Here is a 21,221-nt window from a genome sequence, read left to right as displayed (position 1 = left end):
GTGGATCACAGTTTGATGGAGGAGTGAACTGAGTCAGGCAAGTTCAGCATTGGTCTTTGGTTGAGTCTCATTGGTAGGGTTGATGGCAAAGAAGTGTTTCCACTGCAGAGACTGGGAGAAGGAGAGAAGGTCTGTAACAAGTCCTGCATGGTTGAATTTGGGTTGGGGCGAAAGGTGAGTCATTGAGAAAGGACTGAGACTCCTGCAGGGCCAAGGCTTTATGAGGAAAGGTTCATGACTGTGTTTTGGGTCTGTTTAGGTTCTGGATTCCATGTGATGGTGAGAGGGAGTTTTGAATGGTGGGGTAAGTGTAGTAGGTCTTTGAGACAGGGTTTGTCAGCTATGAGGGAACACGAGGGAGATTTGGAGGTTGTAGTAAAGGTGGCGGACAGTGGTGGTCCAAGGTGGGAATAGGAAGTGAGCAGGCTGGAGAGTTTTCTGTGGTGGCATTGTGCATGTTGCTCTAGGTCCTGGAGGGCAAGAGTTTCAGTGTGTATTAGAGGATTCAAGAATTTGAGATTGTGTAGAAGGAGAATTTTATGGATAGAGAGAAGGTATTGTGAGGAGGTTTAGGCATGATTGATATAGTGTTGCAGGACTAGTTTGGTGAGGGCTAAGGATTGTGGGAATCTGAACAGATGGAGGTCATTGTGGAAGGAAGGGGGCAGCCAGATATGGGTAATTTGATGGTAAGGCCATTTGGAGGGATTCCGTGACCCAAGCAACAACGCAGGAACAATATGTGGGACTGGGCTCTGGATAGCAATAAGGAAACTTTCCAGTATTGATGCAGATGGAAGGAGCAAGGATCCAGGGCGGTGGAAAAACGCGGAAAAATACATAAATAACGTAGAATTATGTCCAAAAAACTTCACAAAAATACAGTTGAGCATGTCGGAAAAATAACAAAAAGGAATAAATTGATGACGTAATGGGAAACAAGTTGAAATCTGATGGAGTAGGCTAATAGCGGAAGGCAAAACTAACTGCAAATGGTGTGAAGTCACAATGAGATCAAATGAAAAATAAAAATATTTTTCATGTATGTTGCAGTTCTGTGGCTAGATAAGAGTTGAAAGGGGGTTGGCAGAAGTGACTAGATTAGGTGAAATTAGTAGGTGTGAGCTTGAATACAGACTGGAGGGAGTGGGGGGAGGGGATAGGTTGATAGGATGAGATACAAGTTTGTGTTGCACAGGAATGGTGCAAGAAAAACACATAAAAATATGCGAGTGTGATGGAGGAAGAGTGATCAGATGGAAGGTTTAGGATTAATGATACTGACAGGTGTAATGTGCGACATAAGATGCTGCATCAACAATCAGCATGGTCTTGTAGCTGTCTATTGTGTGCAATTGAGACAGTTGATACAGTGTGGGCTGTAAGTGGAGTATATAGTGCAGGTTGTAATGTGACAAGAGAAACAGAGGAAAGAAGGACAGACATGAAGTATAGTAACCAATGGAAGTAAACATGCAGGACTTGTTAAAGACCTTCTCCCAATCCCTACAGTGGAAACACTTTCTTGCCACCAGCCCTACCAATCACACCACACCAAAGACCAGTGTCGAACCTTGCCTGATTCGGTTCACTCCCCCGTCCATCCGTGATCCACTGCCCCCAAATCACCCACTGTTAGTTTTCCAGAATTTCTTAACCTCAAACCTTGGCTCACCATCATTCCCCAAATCCCTCAACATGCAAACTAATCTTACATAAACAGAAAGATCCACAATCCACCACCTAAAAACTGATCCCCACCTTATAATCCTATTCACTGACAAAGGCTGCACCAATTTTGTTTTAAACGACAAGGATTATGTGTCAGAAGGACTCCTACAGCTGTCAGATTCATACACCTACAAACTCTGCCACAGTAACCGCATTCCAGAAATCCAGCAGGATCTCCAGTCTCTCCTCAAGTCTTCAGGCCTGTCCCAAAACCTCTCCCTGGAGTCCATCTCCCTCCTCACCCCTACCATTCCCTGCACTCCTATCTTCTACATGCTTCCTAGTCCATAAGCCCAACCACCCAGGATGCCTCATTGTCGCCAGTTACTGTATCCCCACACCCACATGGTGCCATCTTGTGCCTACCTATTCATGGTCCATCTATAGGAATTCTTCCTAAACACCCTGAAGCCCAAACACCTCACCTGCTTCAGGTTCTTGATGACATCTTTGTAATCTGGGTAGAGGGTGAGGACACCCTGTGAATTTTCCTCCAGAACCTCAACACCTTTTCCCCCATTCCCTTCACCTGGTCCTACACTACCCATCAAGCCACCTTCCTCAACGTTTCCTCCATCTCAACAAATATCTGTCCATATCAGACGTATCAACCATCAACAATACCCCCACTTTGAGGACTGCCACCCATTCCATACCAAGAAATTCCTTCCATATAGCCTACTCACCCATGGCCATTGCATGTGCAGAGATGAGCAGTCCCTCTTGAAATATACCGCGGGTCTCACCGAGGCCTTTACAGATGATAATTACGCTCCCAACTTTGTACAAAACAAATTTCCCATGCCTTATCTTTCCAGTCACCCTATGACTCCCAAAGCGCCCCTGTCTGGCCGCAAAGGAGCATTCCCCTTGTGACTCATTACCATCAGGACTGGAGCAACTGAGGGAGAAATGTCCTACCCTCTATCCTTCCCAATCCTCCGACAGTGGTATTCGCCACCCACCAAACATACACAATAAGCTCGCTAATCCCTACACAGTCCCTGCTCCCTACACCATACCTCATGGCTCATATCCCTGTAATGGACCTAGATGCAAGACTAGTCCCATACATTCTCACACCACCACCTACTCCAGTCTGTTCACAAACATCAACATGGTCATGACGACCAACAAGCCGTCTGTCCACATGAATGGCCACCAACAAACTGTGGCCAAGAAACAACTGGACTGCTCTGTTGCTGAGCAAGCTGCCCAACATGACATTCTACATTTCAGCTTCACAGCCTGTGCCATGTGGATCCTTCCCACCAACACCAACTTTTCTGAACTGCACATGTGGGAACTGTCCCTGCAGTATATCCTAAATTCCCATAACCCTCCTGGCCTCAACCACCATTAGTCATTATCCTTACCCATTTAGTCCTTCGCTGTTTTCATTCCAGAACTACACAGCCCTCTACTACATCAACATAACCAATCTTTTTACTTCTCTCCTTCTTCACTAACCCTCCCCCCCCCTCCTCTACCCCCCCTCTATCTAACCTCTTGGCCGTGGTGGCCGAGCGGTTCTAGGCGCCCAGTCCGGAACCGCGTGACTGCTACGGTCGTAGGTTCAAATCCTGCCTCGGGCATGGATGTGTGTGATGTCCTTAGGTTAGTTAGGTTTAAGTAGTTCTAAGTTCTAGGGGACTGATGACCACAGATGTTTAGTCCCATAGTGCTCAGAGCCATTTGTCTAACCTCCCGATTGCACCTAGCTGCCCCACTCTTCACCTGATCCCTGCACGCCCCCAGCAGCTCTTTAATGTCTCCCATCCCTAATCTGCTATCCCTCCCCTCCCCCCCCCCTCCCCCGCCCCTCCCCCAGTTGTCTCTCCCGTAATGCCCTGCATAATAAATAAGTGTTTGTAGTCATTTAGTGAACTCTAAGCTAGAAGACTTGATAATATTAAGATGAATGTATGTACCAGTGCTATTTATGTATGTATGTATTTATTTGAACAACACTTTTGGAGTTTGGAGAGTGTGATAAATCAACTTTGACTTTGCTTCTTTATGCAGTGTGTGTGTTGTGTGTTGTGTGTGCGTGTGTGTGTGTGTGTGTGTGTGTGTGTGTGTGTGTGTGTGTATTCTACAATGACATTAGGCAAAGTCATCAGCTCAGTCACTACTTACAAGAAATGAAAATAAATAAATAAAAAGAAATATGGCCAACTAGCAGCTACAAGTGCTACACCATGGACGATACACAGCATTTGACAATATCTATTTACTTTACTTAGACCCTTCTTTATGTGCCGTTCAATGTTCCACCTGCAAAGCATGATGAAGAAACTTAATATTACATAGCAGAATATTTTACTCTGCAATTAAGTATATGCTGTTGCAAAACTGCCTGACAGGTTACAATAGTAAGAGTGATGTAACTCTCCATTAATTTCATAATTTGAAAAAAAAATCATAAATGGCTACAAAAGATGATTCACTCATTATGTGATTATCCAGATCACTTTGTCTACCCCAAAAGCACGTCACCATTGACACAGCAGTTATTACACAAAATAGTATCTCCATTAATTGCACAAATTTCACATTATAATAAATGTCAGCAGTTTATTTCTTTTTCACCAACAAAAAATGGTTCATGTTGCACACTTGGCAATCTGTAAGGTTTATGATTGCAAGTGGTCATCCCATTCTTTGTTATATATTTCACTTGATGAATACTGATCCTCTCTGCATATTCTTCAATTCAATAAACTTTACCAACAGCTGTATACTTTAGGTTATTTTATTTTACTTCAAATGCAACAAGTTTTGGCAATTCATTTTGCCATCTTCAGGCCCCATACACTTTTTGAATCAATGAGCTTATTGTATAGCATCATAAAACTGGATACCGTGATTCCGAATCGTTGTGCAACTGATACATACAAAAGCGTGGCACGAAAGCGTTAGTCAGTTGGTGCCACGCTTTCATTTGAATCAGTTGCATAATGATAGGGATTCACAGTATCCAGTTTTATGCTGTTATACGATAAGCTCATTGATAAAAAAAAAAAAAAAAAAAAAAAAAAAAAAAAAAAAAAAGCATGAGGCCTGAAGATGGCAAAATGAATTGCTGAAACTGGTTGCGTTTGAAATAAAATAAAATAACCTAAAGTATACGGCTGTTGGTAAAGCTTATTGAATTGAAAAGTATGAACGAGCCGATGTCTGCTGGCCATAATGGACTGACAGAGACCAACTGCATGTTGTCTTACAGTAAACATTCAGTTTGAAGATCAAAGCTATTTTCTACATGAGCATATATTGGAAATATGAATTCCAGATTCTTGTACTTCTAAATATTTATGGTGACTTATTTATGTGCAAAAGAAGTTGTGATTGTTTTAGCATTTCATTTAATTATATCATAATTTGGATATCCAAAAGTGGAAACTCATTTTCAGGAACGCCCTTCTCCATTAACAATGAAGGATCTCCTGTCCTGTGCAATAGATGTAGCTAAAGGCTGTAAATATATGGAAGACCTTAGATTCATACACCGAGATATTGCAGCAAGAAACTGTCTATTAACAACAAAAGGACCTGGAAGGGTTGTAAAAATAGCAGACTTTGGAATGGCAAGAGATATTTACAGGTAATTTTGTCATTTCATGTGATGTAAAATGTTTTCATCTGTTTGCTCTTCACATTGCAGCATGGTTTTATATAATGCATGTAGATAACCATGATGTGTTTATAAATTGTGTGAGGTTGTTTGTGCCTTGTATATTTTCAGTTACCATAGTATAAATAAATTTTCATTTTATGTAGTGGTATATTGTGGAAAACACTGTCAGTCCTTCTTCTATTAAAAGTGGGTATTTCTCTCTCCATATTTCCTAAATGAAGGACTATTATTCATTATGTTCTATTCATTCCCATGTCGTTTGCTCAGACTTCTGTAGGAACAAACAAATAAAATCTATTGACTTCCAATTCCTTTTGTTAGTTGACCAACTCCTTATTTTGTGAACACTGAAATCTTGTTTCCAAACACAGTGCTATTACGGCAGATATTTTGCCAATCTCTTGTGATTATTAATTTACGTGTAGAGAAGAGTCAAATGTTTGCAACAATTGATATGGTAACAGAAGACCATCATGAAATACAAGTAGTGATTAGAAGGAAAGGTAATCACTTGTCATATGGATGAAGTGTTGGGAAGTAGATAGTAAATTCTCTGTCTGTCTCAGATATGGCCTTGATAACAATCAAATTTGGTTTTTGTTATCCTGGTATATATTGCACAATAACATAAGTCAAGGGTCAGCTTTATACAGAGAAGGTTTTTTTTTTTTTTTTTTTTTTTTTTTTTTTTTTTTTTTTTTTTTTTTTTTTTTTTTTTTTTTTTTTTTTTAATTATAGTCATGCTGTATGTTTTGTTCAAATTAATGAATTAGTTACGCTATCATAAAATTGTTCCTGTTCGGTAGTGGAAAACCAGGCAGTGTTGCTAAAACTTAAAAAGGAGTCTGATCATTTTCAGCTATTAAAAGGGGCATGTGTGAACTACTTTGATCTCTAGTAAGTTCTGGATACTCTGAAGACTAATGCTTTATCACTAAGAAGCTGGGAGATATCTAATATCACCTCTTTCATGTGCCAATGCCAGTCTCGTCTTATCATAACACCAGACCTCCCAAAGAAGACAGTACAAAGAGGGGAGAAATATTCTGAAAGTTGATATACATATAAGCACTAATTTATTTGGCATAACTAATCTTTCCAAATACTAAAGTTATTACAGTATACTTATTTGGCATTTTAAAAATGGTATCATAATTGAGACTACCATGCTAGGTTGTGAGCTGTCTGTTTCTGGTTCAAATATTATTGAAAACAATGCTCACGCCACTATAGTCAGTAAACAGAGAGTTGTTATGCCTTCATCAGTTTATTCTCTCATTGAAATATGCCCACACATATTTAGATGAAAGCCCATTTTACCCTTCTGTTTATTTCTCTTTCTGTCCCTCCACTTGTCTTCTTCAACGATCCTAAACACAAGACTCGTAAATGGGTTTATGACCTAATTGATAATTTGTACTTTTCCAATGTTTTCATTACACATTGTATTAGTCTTATTGCAACTGATTTTGGGCCAGTTTTTAAACTTCCTCTATTAAGTTTCTCCATTTGTGGTTAAAGTTCATCTGCAGTAGCAGCAAACAATACTTTTACATTTATATCCATTCTCTTCAAAGTGTTGTGAAGTGTATAGCAGAAGATACATCCCATTCTGCCCTGTATTAGAGTTTCTTCCCATTCAAGTTTCATATGGAATGTAGGAAGAGTGGCTGGTTTAGTACCTCTGTGTGTGCTGTAATTAGTGTAATCTAGTCTCCATGGTATCTAGGGATATACACAAGTATTTTGTAAGCCAATTCCTTTGTAGACAGTCTGTATTTTCCTATATCCTACCGATGAACCAAAGTCTGCCACCTTCTTTATTTTCCGATGCGTCTATATGCTCATTCTATTTCATATTCCCATGAACTGCTACACCATCTGTTTGTATGAGTTGTCTGATACCAGTACAGATACATTGCTGTTTTACTCATAGGATACTACTTTACTGCATTTTTTTTTTTTTACATGAAATATTTAAATTTCTGAACATTAAACACAAGTCATGCTTGGATCATTTAGAAACTACATCAATTTCTGTCTGTATTTGTGCTCTTCCTGCCCCCACCCTCTCCACCTCTCCAGAATAGTACTTTGTTATAGGTAACTGCATTATGGACACAAAGTCTGTGGTTACTGTTAATAGTGTTTACCAGGTGATTCGTATACAATATGAACAGCAAGGATCCCGACACATGTCTTGCACTACACCTGAACTGACTTCTACATGTGTCAATGACACTCCATCCAAAATGTCATGTCTCATACTTCTTACAAAGAAAGCCTCAATCCAATCAAAGAAATCTGTATACCCTCAATGATTGTATGTTTGTAAATAAGTATTGATGTGATACTCAGTCAAATGTGTCTTATGGAAGTCAAGAAATAATACATCCACTTGATTACTTTTATCCATGGCCTTCAAGAAACCGTGAGCGAAAAGCACATGTTAGCTATCACTTTACTGATATTTTGACAGTCCATGCTGGTGGGCGTGGAAGAAGTTTGAGAAACCTCATGAAGTTTGAGCTCATAATATTGTCTTTGTTTTTACTCTATATAAACAGAGCACAAAAATATTTCCCTGGTCTTACATAAAAGTATAAATCAATGGTGTCAGCTATTTTCATTATTAACAGGAACATTTCCTCCTAATAGCAGTGGATCATCTCTGACTAAGTGATATATTGCTACTGGAATAGCTTCTTTAGCACCAAATAAGTAGCAGCAGTATCTGATTAATTTTTTATAATTGGGTAATGCACTTTAAATAATTAACTGTGAAAATATACATCACATACTCCTAACTACTTGTGCTTTGTTCCTTACTAGGGTACTAGTTGGGGATTAACGGGGCATGCATGTTCCACAACATTTGGGAACACTGCAGTTTTCAACTCCATGTGGATTCAGTGCTGCTCCAGCACCTGCAAATTTACATAACTGTTCTGTAGTGTCTGATGTGAAGTTTATCTTTTACATACAAGTTTGTTAATGTGGTTACAGTTTAACCATAAATGTTGTTGTGCTAAACCACACTATCATTTGTACCATCTGCTGTGGAGTTTCCATATTATTTGTCTGGTCTGTGATAACTTCCTCTGCTGATATGAACTGGGAGATCAAGAGAAGTTTGGGCAGGTCTTTTATTTTGAGTAAGTGATACTGCAAGGTAAGATAAAGAGGCTTGGCAGATTAGGCTATCAAGAACAGCTACATGAAACGAATCTTCAGATATATTCAGAGAAATGAGAGGAATCAGTTGGAAAGTAAGACTTACTCCTATTTGATTACAGAATCAGTGAAGGATATGCAGTGCAGTGCATACCTTCTTACCTCCGTCATAACATATTGCAATGTTTCAAGGACAAAATTTCTGTTTGTGTATGATATTAGTCTGGTAATTGTGGTTTTCATGCCAGTGGCCATTGAATTAATAAGTTATAATTATTGAAGAAGAGTTTTATATGAGTGATTAGGGATAAGATAACAGGTCTTGTGTGCAATATATACCACAACCTAGAATTCCCATCTATAAATTGTGTTCTGGGATAAATTTGTTGTTTATAGATGGAATAGAAAATTGTTCTTCACCTTTATATTGCATGAAACAGAGTATCCTCCAACAAGCATATTTGGACCCATACATCAAATTTAACTTCGTCAAGTAAAAGCATATCAGTATCTATTTCATGTATACAGTTCTGTTGTAATGCTTATAATAAATGAGAAAGTTGTGAAATGTCCAACTCTGATGACAGAGTGGACTATTTTCTGTTTGAGGTGCATATAAATTATTGTTGGTTATAGTCTCACAGTAAAAAGAAAAATAGAGCACATATGACTATAACTGAGGTTTATGTTATTCAAAATGGTAAAACGTTTATTTAAGTTGTCACCATTGACAGACTTTGACAAATAATTTACATTTACTGTTTTATTTATTTTTTCATTTGCTTCTGTAAATGATAAGTTATAATGATGATTTCCCTTCAAGTTTTTCAGCTGACACATAAGAGTCTTCTTATCTCCTGCCTGACTGTAACTTGGTTCTGAGGAATAAGAGAAAGGGGAAGTATCCATTTGGCAGGGTGTGTATGTATGTGTGTGGGGGGCGCGCACATGCACATCACCTTGGTTGCAGTTAATTGGTCATCTATTCAACCTGAATAACTCTATCTGAAATAAAAAACAAATTTCAGGACTAGTTCCTGGGAGAAAACTATTGTTTCCATTCTTTCTTTGCCTATTTTATTTTGTTTTTGTTCCGTGAGTGTTTCTGCATTTTCGTATATTATTCTCTTATTTACTGCTGTTGCTTTATTATTTTTATCATCAAACTCTGTTAAGTCATAATGTCACTTTCATAAATCTTCTTTATGCATTTCCTTGTTCTCTTCCAAGAATTTGGTTTGTAGTAAAACACATGTCTAGCCATTTAATAGGGCATTTGGGGAAAATTGATGAGTGATAGAAAACAAAATCATCTGAACTTTGTCCAAGTCCATGCTATGTTAATGAATACAAGAAACAGGATGTTGGAGGCGAATAATTTAGTTTTTTATCACTAATAAATGAAAATATTAAAAGCTAAGTAAAAATCATGGAGCTGCATTAAAATGAGACAAAAGTAGTAAGTAATTAATTTAATTAATGTAGTCATTTTATATCAATATGGTGAATCACAATCATTAGATCCCTGACCCACCAGTTTAATTTACTTATCCTGTTGAAAATGAATACACCTAGATTTCACCTATTTAATTTAACTGCCATCAAGCCTACTGTTATTTCTTGTCTTTTCCCATGAAGAAGAGTAGCATCTAAAAACCATCTAGCCTACTGTTCTTTTTTCAATTTTCCTAAGGGTATGAGTAGCTTCTAATATGGAGGAACTGCTCAATAGTTGTTTCTACAAGAAGAATAACTGTATAAACTTTGATGTCCCAATAGACCCATCATTTACAAACAACCAATCATTTACAAACATTCGAGACATCATTAGGGATTCTGAAATGCAGTCCATAGCTTTCCTGCAAAACATTACATACATGTATATTAAATAAAGCTCCGTTGTGAATTTAAGCCTTGATTCTTTCTCATTCTTTACTTGTTAGTTGCCATACAAGATTGTAGAATGCTCATAGAGGTAATGAATAGTCAACTCATTCTACCTGTTTCAACTTCCACTAAAGTTTAATGATAAAAGATTACAAATTAATATCTGTTGAAGAGCCATGGTACAGGTCATAAGCATGTGTATCCTAAACTATAATGGAAAACAGTTCATCATTCAATTAAGTGACTGTTGAAAATCACTGGAGTGAGGCACACTACACACTGTTAATCCAGTTCTATATTAGTAATTTCAGTGAGTGCAGTCTTTGTGTGTCCCAAAAATAAGCAGTTGTAAAAATTAAGAAAAATAAAAATGTTCCCATGTAAAAAGAGGAAACTAAAACAGCAAAACTGGCTGTCTCTGCTCACACCATACACAGTATTGAGCTAGTTAGTGCCCGAGTTAAGGGAGCTTTCCTGCAGTTTTTGTAAGGTGCAGACCTTCACTAGAATGTCATAAGCTTGCTGCTACACATATGTGAATGTTTCCTGTGACAACCCCTGCAGAAATTAGATGTCCTTATTAATATCTAGATATTGCTGCTTTTATGAATTGCTTCAGTTGAGAACTCATTACTTTTTACTTGGTAAAAAATAACTGTAATTATACATATCCACCTCTTCCTTAAAGCAGCAAGTGTCGATTTTCTGAACCGAGTTTCACACTGTACACCTACTGCTAGTGAAAGGTGGTTCTTAGTATCAGAGTGAGTCTGAGCATCAAGTTGAAATTATAGTGATGAGTATTTGTTTTTCAATATGGCTCTTCTCCTTTCCAAACTTTTGAAACCAACACCCATGTAATATCCATCAAAGTTGAACTTCTTATTATCTTATTTTAGTTCTCCAATTATTGCAACTTGATTTTTTTATCATTTTCAATAGTAAAATTCCCCTTTAATCATATGATTTATTGTTTATTATTTTCTAGCTTTTACTGAACGAAATAATTCTTCTATTTCCAAATACCATTGAATTTTTAGTTTGTATATGTGAGTACAAACATCTGGTTTGAGCAGTAGCTAAGTTCATACTATATCTAAATTTTAGAAGACTTTCACTCATTTATTCATCATTAACATCATTATTTTGCATGTTAATTGAAGTGCATGGGGATGGAGTACTCTGAGAACCTTCTTGACACTCTGTACAGTGTTGGTAGCCCCAACCAGAATGTACTGTGACATAGGAACCTGTGCTGTGGAACTCATCCACCACACACCACACAAGGAGTACCTCAAACAAAATAATAAAAATGCAGAGCAAATATTTGAACATGTATGTATAAATAACAACTTTCTGCATTTCTCCTGCCCAATTTCTGTATTATTAAAATTATAATAAAATTAGTTGTACATATGTTTGCTCGTTTATAGGTGATAGGTAGGACAGATAGGTAAATTTCTGTGTTCTGGCACTGATGGGCTAATTGGGTCCAACCAACTGCCATGTCATCTTCCAAAGGCATCATCAGAAGCAACATGGAGGCACATGTGGCCAGCACATCATTCTCCTGATTGTTGTCAGGTTTCTTGATCTACAAACCACTACTAATCATTTGAGTAGATCCTCAGTTGGCCTCATTAGGCATAGGGCACTCCATACCAGTCCTCCCACCAAGGAAAAATCTGTGGCAGTACTGGGAATTGAATTCAGATGCCCCAAATGGCAGTCAGCTGCTATGACCACTTAGCTATGGAGGTGGACCTACAGATGTCAAAGGTACAGAAATTCTTGCTTCTAGCCTCATAGTCTAGGGGTAGTGTATCTGACTAGCAACCAAAACTTCATGGGTCCTGAGTGGGAACCCAGTTACTGCTTAAATTTTGAATAAAAATCATTGGCAATGGCAGCCAAAGATTTCTGACATTAAAAGTCACCCTCATTCTGCCAACAGCCATGTCAAAGAGGGCAGAGGAGCGGTCAGAGGTTCAGGGCACTCTCTTGCCCTTGGGGTGATAAATTGTACCTAGAAGGTGGAAGAATCAACTATCATTAACAGCATGAGGATATAGAAGGCAATGGAGACCACTGCATTAATGACAAACTGTGTATCCACAAGACATATGGCCTGTGGTTGAAAAAGTGTCATGGTGATCCCTTGATTCTCAAAAGATCTGGATCTCCTAGAGGGGATTGCCAAGGGAGATGTGACTACAAGAAAAAAATAGAATAACCAACAATGGGGTAACATTCTATGAATCAGAATGTGGAGTGTGAAAAACTTGAATGTAAGAAAGCTATAAAATCTGAACAAAGGCTCAATCTAGTATAGTGGATGCCAGTGAAGTGAAATGGAAAGAAGATAAGTACTTGTGGTCAGATGAATATAAGGTAATATCAACAGCAGCAGAAAATATTATAGTGGGAGTAGGATTAGTTATGAATAGGGAAGAGGGCAGAGAGAGCTACTGTGACAATTTCACCGATAGGCTTACTCTCATCAGATTTGACAGCAAACCAATGCTGACAATGACACTTCAGGTAGGTATATGTGCCGATGTCACAAACAGAAGATGGAGAGATAAAGTATATGAGGATACTGAATGGGAAACTCAGTATGTAAAGGGAGATGAAATCTAATAATCATGGGGGAGTGGAATGCAGTTGTAGGGGAAGGAATAGAAAAAGATTTACATGAGAATATGATCAAGGCCAGTGGTCTGCAAATATTTTAGCCTAAGGGCCACACTGACTCATCCACTAAGTCCTAGGGGTCAAGAACTGGATATAATCTAAGTTTTCTTAAGACCTGATACCCTAGGACTGCTTGGAACTCCTTGTTACCATCCAGAAGTTTTTGTGAAGCTTACCACTGCTGCCCATCTTTACGAGGAGACACTGAGTGGCACTACAGTCATCATTATGCCGTAAACCACTTTTTGCTTGACCTTGAACTGTGGCCTTATTTAATTTCTTATACATTGCTGCAAATAAATACTCCTTGTGGAGCTCATTACACTGAACTTTCACAAAATCTTTTTATTTCTGTGCATCGTTAAAACATCACAGCAAATGGTTGGATCATTACACGAGAAGCATATGGTATCAGCACTTAATTATATCTTCCCACCGCAACATTCCTCACCACGTGGCAGCAATAGTGGTTCTTTGAAACAGCAAAGCTTCCATCCACAAATCAGGACAGTTTGAGAAAGCACCACTTGGCAAAACTTGGCATGCCCTTTTCTCACATGATATACTACGAACTATGGATGAAGGGCAAAAGGCAGATTTGACATGGTACCCCATTGCAGGCTGTTAATAAATGTATGAGCATATAGAATAGGTTCCCAGGTATGTGAGTGGCTTTGAAGACTTCTTAAGTAATAGAATCCAGTATTTTATCCTCAGTGGCAAGTGTTCATCAAAGACCAGGATATTGTCAGGAGTGGTCCAGGGAAGTGTGATAGGACTGCTGTTGCTCTCTATATACATAAATGATCAGTAAGGTATCGTGTTGAGTGACTGTAGGAGGATACAAGATGACTTCACAAAATTTCTAGTTGATGTGATGAATGGTAGCTAGCTCTAAATGTAGAGTAATGTAAGTTAATTCATATGAGTGAGTAAAACAAACCTGTAAAGTTTAAATCCATCATTAGTTGTGTTCTGCTTGACACAGTGATGTTTATATGGGCATAATGTTGTAAAGCAGTATGAAATGGAATGAGAATGTAATCATTGTAGAAGGGAAGGCAAATGGTCAGCTTTGGTTTATTGGGAGAATTTTGGAAAAAGGGTGGTTCATCTGTAAAGTAGACTGCATGCAGAACACTAATGTGACCTATTATTGAGTATTGCTCAAGTTTTCGTGTTCCACATCAGACCTGCTAAACAAAGACATCAAAGCAATTCAGAGTCAGGTTGCTAGATTTGTTACCTGCATGTTTGAACAGCATGCTTGTATTACAGAGATGCTTCAGGAACTCAAATGGGAATCACTGGATGGACGATGACATTCTTTCTGAGAAATGTTAGTGAGAAAATTTAGAGAAATGGCATTTGAAGCTGACTGCAAAATGATTCTACTTCTGCCAACATACATTTCACCTAAAGACCTGAAAGATAGATAAGACAAATTGGTGCTCATATGGAGGCTTACAGACAGTTGTTTCTCCCTCTCTCTCTTTGCAAACAGAATAGAAAAGGAAATGATTAGTAGTGGTACAGGGTACCATCCACCTCACACTTTATGGTGGCTTGCAGAGTATATATGTAGATGTAGATCTTGTTCCATGCAGTCACCAATGGCATGGTGCAAAAAAAGTTTGACAGACTATAGTTCATCATACTGTAGAGTTGAATTATGCACAAATTTTCATTTCACGACTAGCTGTACTTAACGGATTGTTATGACTACTTCAAACAATGCTAAAAGTATAACATTGAAACTACAGTTTTTTTAGGAAAGATGCAATGTATTTAAATGAATATTTACCTTAGAGGTAAATCCAATGAATTTTTGTACTCAGAACCATTGCTTTTCATATTATTAATTGGCATCATTTTGATACACAATTACATCCTTTTTGTGTGTATTTCAGTAAATATGGAAAAGAAATGGAAGCTAGATAGTGAGTGCAGAAATTTTAAAGAACAATGAGGACATCAGTAGTTTGCAATTGGGTCGAGTAATAATATGATGTGAATAATTTGAAATGAAACAATATCAGTTCTCAAAGAAAACAATATAAAACATCATTTAGAGACCAAACATTCTAAGAATTATTCCAAATTTACCAGAAGCCAACAGTTACAACATGGAAAACCATTTCCCGATGGCAAATTGATAAATGATGGTACGATTGCAGCAGTTGAAGAAGAGTGTCCAGAAAAAGCTAATTTATTTCAAAACATTAGGTTGTCAGCAAACACTGTAGCTTGAAGAGTAAATGATATTGCTGAAATATATTGACTGAATTGTCTGAGAAGACTTGACACTTAGAGTGGTTATCTTTGGCTCTGTATGAGTCAGCAGGTGTTTTGCAAACTGCACAGGTACAGGTGTTGTACACTGAGGTGACAAAAGTCATGGGACAGTGATATGCATATATACAGATTATGGTAGTATCACATATACAAGGCTAAAAAGGCAGTTCATTAGTGGAGCTGTCATTTGTACTCAGGTGATTATGGCTCCCTGGCAGTACTTACCAGACTTTGAATGCGGAACTAGCCACATTGACCATTCCATTTCGGAAATCGTTAAGGAATTCAATAATTTGAGATCAACAGTATCTAGAGTGTGTCAAAATTACCAAGTTTCAGGCATTATCTCTCACCATGGACAATGCAATGGGTGATGGCTGTTACTTAGTGACTGAGAGCAGTGATGTTTGTGTAGGGTCGTCAGTGCTAATAGACAAGCAACACTGCATGAAATAACCACAGAAATTGATGTGGGATCTGCAATGAAAGTATCCATGAGGAGAGTGTGGCAAAATTTGGCATTAATGGGCTAACACAACCGAGGTGAGTGCCTTTGCTAACAGCATGACGCCTCCTGCAACACATCTTCTGGTCTCATGATCATATTGGGTGGATCCTGGACACCTGCTCAGGTGAGTGCCAATTTCATCTGGTATCAACTGATGGTGGGCTTCAAGTGTGATGCAGACTCCATAAAGTCATGAACCCAAGTTGTCACTAAGGCAATGTGCAAGCTGGTAGTGGCTCCATAAAGTTGTGAGCTGTGTTTACAAGGAATGAACTGGACCCTTTGGTCTATCTGAACTGATCATTGATTGGAAGTGGTTACATTTGGCTGCTTGGAGACTATTTGCAGCCATTCATGGACTTCGTGTTCCCAAACAACGATCAAATTTTTATGTGTGGCAATGCACCATGTCACCAGGCCGCAGTTGTTCATTATTGGTTTGAAGAACATTCTGGACAGTTCAATCGAATGATTTGGCCACAGCATTTCTGCACAGAACTTCCAATGATTTGCTGAGTCCATACCATGTATAGTAATTGCACTGTGCCAGGCAAAAGGAGATCTAACATAAAATTAGGAGAAATCCAAGGACTTTTTGTCACCTCAGAGTGTGTGTGTGTACAGTAAAGTTTCAGGAAATCTCATATAATGAATTGCATTAAAATATTCAGTTACATTATTTATGTCAGTTGACATGTGTCTTAATTGGTCATAAAAAAAATACTGATTCTTGAACATATTTTGTGTGATTTATTTGCAGTGTAAATTTTATGCTGTATAGTCTTTCTTCACTTAATGAGCATAACTGATTACTGGATCTTACTTATAATTAACATTTATTAAGTGAAACACTTTTTTCTATAGGGATCCATGTAGAATAGGTCAATGCATCCCATTCCCAAAAAAATGGGTACTCAAAACAGATTTATAGATCACCAAAGTTAAGCACTGTTGGGCTGGTACTTGGATGGGTGACCATCTGGTGTGCCCAGCACTGTTGGCAAGTGGGGTGCATTCAGCCCTTGTGTGGCAAACTTAGGAGCTACTTGATTGAGATGTAGTGGCTTCGGTCTTGTAAACTGACATATGGCCGGGAGAGCAGTCTGCTGACCTCATGCCCCTCCATCCAGTGATGCCTGTGGGTTCAGGATGACACGGCAGCTGGTCGGTACCGTTGGGCCTTCATGGCCTGTTCGGGCGAAGTTTTTAGTTTTTTATGTCCTATTATAGAATAAAGTTATCTGAAGATATTTGTTTATGGCTGTGCTTTAAAATTTGTCAGAAAATGGAAAAAAGCAGTAATATTAATTAAACTTTTAGCTTGCTTACCTACTGCCCTATGGTCATCTTTAAAGTATTTGTGTTGGTTAACAATAACAAATTAGACTTGGAATTTTTAAATAGGTACTACAAGGGAAAGAGTTGTGATGTGCCAGCAAAGAACAGATCTTGCAACATTGTTACAGAGGATTTGCAATATGATTGTGGATGCCTGAGCAGTAGTGCAACTGACAACATTTGTGCGATCAGTACAGCTTACTGAATGCAGCATTGTCAGAGCTTCTGTTTTATAGAGCAGTAGTGTGTAGGAGAATGTGTGGCCTAGTGTTCATTTACATTAGTGGTTTGTGAACTGGTTATGAAAGTCTCAAAAAAATAACACTAAATAGACCCTTCGTGTGAAACATCATCCATTAAGTGAATCCGTTTCTTGGTTCCTTGCATTTTCTTTTTTTTTCTCATTGTGTGAATCACTCATTATGGGAAATGCAGAGTAAGCAAAGTTTGACTGTAGTAAAAAAGAATGGTGGCAGGCAGATACCCTGCACCTCTGACCTGTTACCTTGGGCCAGACTGATTGTGTTTGTCAGCAGTTTTGGCCCATGGGCTGTAGTTTGGAGATACCTGACCTAGGCAGTAAGAAAGAGAGTGGAGGAAGGCTAACTGAATTCTGCAATAAATTTCAGTTAATAACAGCTATAATCTGTTCATCATAAGAATAAATCTGATCTAAACAAACACAAACACGATGATTGGTCAGAAGCTGTAGCACAAGTACACTGGTGTTGTAACACTCTTGGAAGTAAGTCCTGCTTATGTATTAGATATCTTATTACTAAGTTACGTTAAATGAAACTTCAAGATATTCAAATGTATTAACAGTGACCAATGTTTTTCTCAATCATGATTTAGCTATGTAGTTTTAATTTCAGAAATCGTGTACAGTCACAGCCTCTGCACTGTTGTGCTCTGATTGTCACGCTGTTATTGCGCAGTATAAAAATGGCTGGGGTTGCCTTCTGTTCCATAGTGAAACACGAGTGTGGAACATGGTTCAAAAGTGCTGAGAAATAAGCTGTTCTTAATATTTTTCATAGATTTAAGGAGATAATCGACTTTGATGTTTTCCCAGTGTTGTATATAATGTGGTTGATAAACAAACTAGCATGGAATGTGTAACACAGTTGGTAGCGATTATTCATGTGTTGGTTCAAATTTCCCACTTTTTTTCCATTCAATTTGAAATGCCTACATCTTGTAATAATAAAACTCATCATAATTTTTTATAAATAATGCATGTCTTCTTGTTTCTAACTACATGTTGGACATGAAATTCCTGTTTCCATTTCAAGTACAAATTCTTAATTATCGATTTTTTATGAAAGACTGTTCGTAAAAGTTATTTAAATTAAGGAAACATAACAATTTAATTTTTAAGGCAAAAATAAACAACTAAATCCTCTTTATTTGGACTTGTCCATTGTTTTATACCACAGAGGTAGATAAGTATTGTAGAAACATGAAAAACAATCATTTTCACAGTATCGAGCACACCATACAAATGCTGGATTTTTACATTTGCTTCTGTACCATTACAATATGAACCCAATAGAACAGATCTGGAGCCAAGCTGTGGAATTTGGGCCGAGAAGTAACAAGACTGTTATGCAGATATACTGGAACTAACACATGCAGCTTTATCACACATCACTGCCAAATGCTGGCAGGATATAGAGCAGCTCGTAATAAAAGAAAAAGAGAAAATGCTGCTCGTGGTTGGCTTCCTGGATTCTGTTGTTGGTAGGCTCATTATCAACGTAGCAGGTGACACTTCCAGAACTAAAATGTATCTCTCGGATTTGGATAAGGAAGGAGCTAAGAGATTAGCAGATGACTGACTGTAAGTAATAACTTCAGTGGCTTCAATATTTAACTATACGGTGAAATCCTTCAATACTCTCTTAATGTTGCACACAGCTTATTCAGAAAAATTACCCAGCGGTTAAGTCAGGAATTTTCATCAGTCTTCTTTTTAATTACAATAGTACATTAGCTAAAAATGATTACATGTTATGGTTTTTGTCTAGTCATCTAAGGAGCATATCGCGGGATATATGCAGTGTATTATTTCATTCTGCTTAAAAATTAAATGACATTCGAAGCTGTGCTGCTCCTCTGCTGCTAATTTCTTTTACGTGTGAACTGCAGCTGACCACATTACTGCAGGTTAGCTGTACCAGCTGACTGGGCAATGCTGTCCAGGTTAAATGTGGTGCTAAAGCTGTTGTCGCTAAGTCAATGTGCATGTAACGCACAGCACAAAACGTACCCTTATTATCGTACATGACAGTGGCTGTAGTCCCGCATGACATGGAAATCCAGTGAGGTTCCAGCAAACACAGAAGAATACATAGTGCAATGTTTACATCAGGTTGATTCTTATGCTGAATGAATTATAGTACTCTGGTCAAGAATCACTAGAGGGGGGGGGGGGGGTTTATACTTGGAAAATACCCGGAGACATGGAAAGACTCCAACAGCAGTTCATCATCGTCTGACAGAGATTGCCAAATCAGACTTTGGATGGTAAGGCATACATAGGAGCAGCATATGTAGACTCAAATCATAATTTAGTAATGATGAAGAGAAGACTGAAGTTTAGGAGAATCATACGAAGAATCGGTGTGGCAGGAAGTGAGATCCTGAAGTACTGAGGGATGATGAGATGCATTTGAAGTTTTCTAAGGGTGTGGCTACTGTGATAAGGAATATCACAGTAGCCAGTTCAGTTGAAGAGGAGTGGGCATATCTAAAAAAGAGAAATCATACATTACTGGCCATTAAAATTGCTACACCAAGAAGAAATGCAGATGATAAACGGGTATTCATTGGACAAATATATTATACTAGGACTGACATGTGATTACATCTTCACGCAATTTGGGTGCATAGATCCTGAAAAAATGGTTCCCAGAACAACCACCTCTGGCTGTAATAACGGCCTTGATACGCCTGGGTATTGAGTCAAACAGAACTTGGATGGTGTGTACTGGTACAGCTGCCCATGCAGCTTCAACATGATACCACAGTTCATCAAGAGTAGTGGCTGGCATATTGTGACAAGCCAGTTGCTCGGCCACCATTTACCAGACGTTGTCAGTTGGTGAGAGATCTGGAGAATGTGCTGGCCAGGGCAACAGTCGAACATTTTCTGTATCCAGAAAGGCCCGTACAGGACCTGCAACATGCGGCCGTCCATTATCCAGCTGAAATGTAGGGTTTTGCAGGGATCAAATGAAGGGTAGAGCCATGGGTCGTAACACATCTGAAATGTAACGTTCACTGTTCAAAGTGCGTCAGTGCGAACAAGAGGTGACCAAGACATATAACCAATGGCACCTCATACCATCACGAAGGGTAATATACGCTTCCAATGTGTGTTCACCGCGATGTCGCCAAACACCGATGCGACCATCATGACGCTGTAAAGAGAACCTGGATTCATCCGAAAAAATGACATTTTGCCATTCATGCACCCAGGTTCCTCATTGAGTACACCATTGCAGGTGCTCCTGTCTGTGATGCAGCATCAAGGGTAACCGCAGCCATGGTCTCCAAGCTAATTGTCCATCCTGCTGCAAATGTCATCGAACTGTTCGTGCAGATGGTTCTTGTCTTGCAAACATCCCAATCTGTTGACTCAGGGATTGAGGTGTGGCTGCATGATCCATTACAGCCAAGCAGATAAGATGCCTGTCATCTCGACTGCTAGTGATACAAGGCCTTTGGGATCCAGCACAGCATTCTGTATTACCCTCCTGAACCCACCAATTCCATATTCTGCTAACATTCATTGGATCTCGACCAAAACAAGCAGAAATGTCCTGATACGATAAACCGCAATTGCAATAGACTACAATCCGACCTTTATCGAAGTCAGAAACTTGATGGTACGCATTTCTCCTCCTTACACGATGCATCACAACAATGTTTCACCAGGCAACACTGGTC

General features: G+C 38.6%; 1 protein-coding gene across 4 annotated transcripts in view; it reads left to right on the top strand.

Moving 5' to 3' along the window:
* The window catches only part of LOC124804395 (leukocyte tyrosine kinase receptor), an 874,407-nt gene that overhangs the window by 686,017 nt on the left and 167,169 nt on the right, over positions 1-21,221 (top strand). For all 4 annotated transcript variants that reach the window (XM_047264751.1, XM_047264750.1, XM_047264749.1 and 1 more), the window contains exon 21: positions 5,148-5,338. In XM_047264751.1, coding sequence (XP_047120707.1) covers positions 5,148-5,338 — 191 coding nt within the window. The remainder of the gene's footprint in view (positions 1-5,147; positions 5,339-21,221) is intronic.

The sequence above is a fragment of the Schistocerca piceifrons genome, chromosome 1, assembly GCF_021461385.2.
Source record: "Schistocerca piceifrons isolate TAMUIC-IGC-003096 chromosome 1, iqSchPice1.1, whole genome shotgun sequence".
Taxonomy (NCBI): Eukaryota; Metazoa; Arthropoda; class Insecta; order Orthoptera; family Acrididae; genus Schistocerca; species Schistocerca piceifrons.
Note: the sequence above shows the minus strand (reverse complement) of the source record. Positions and strands in the feature narration are given on the sequence as shown.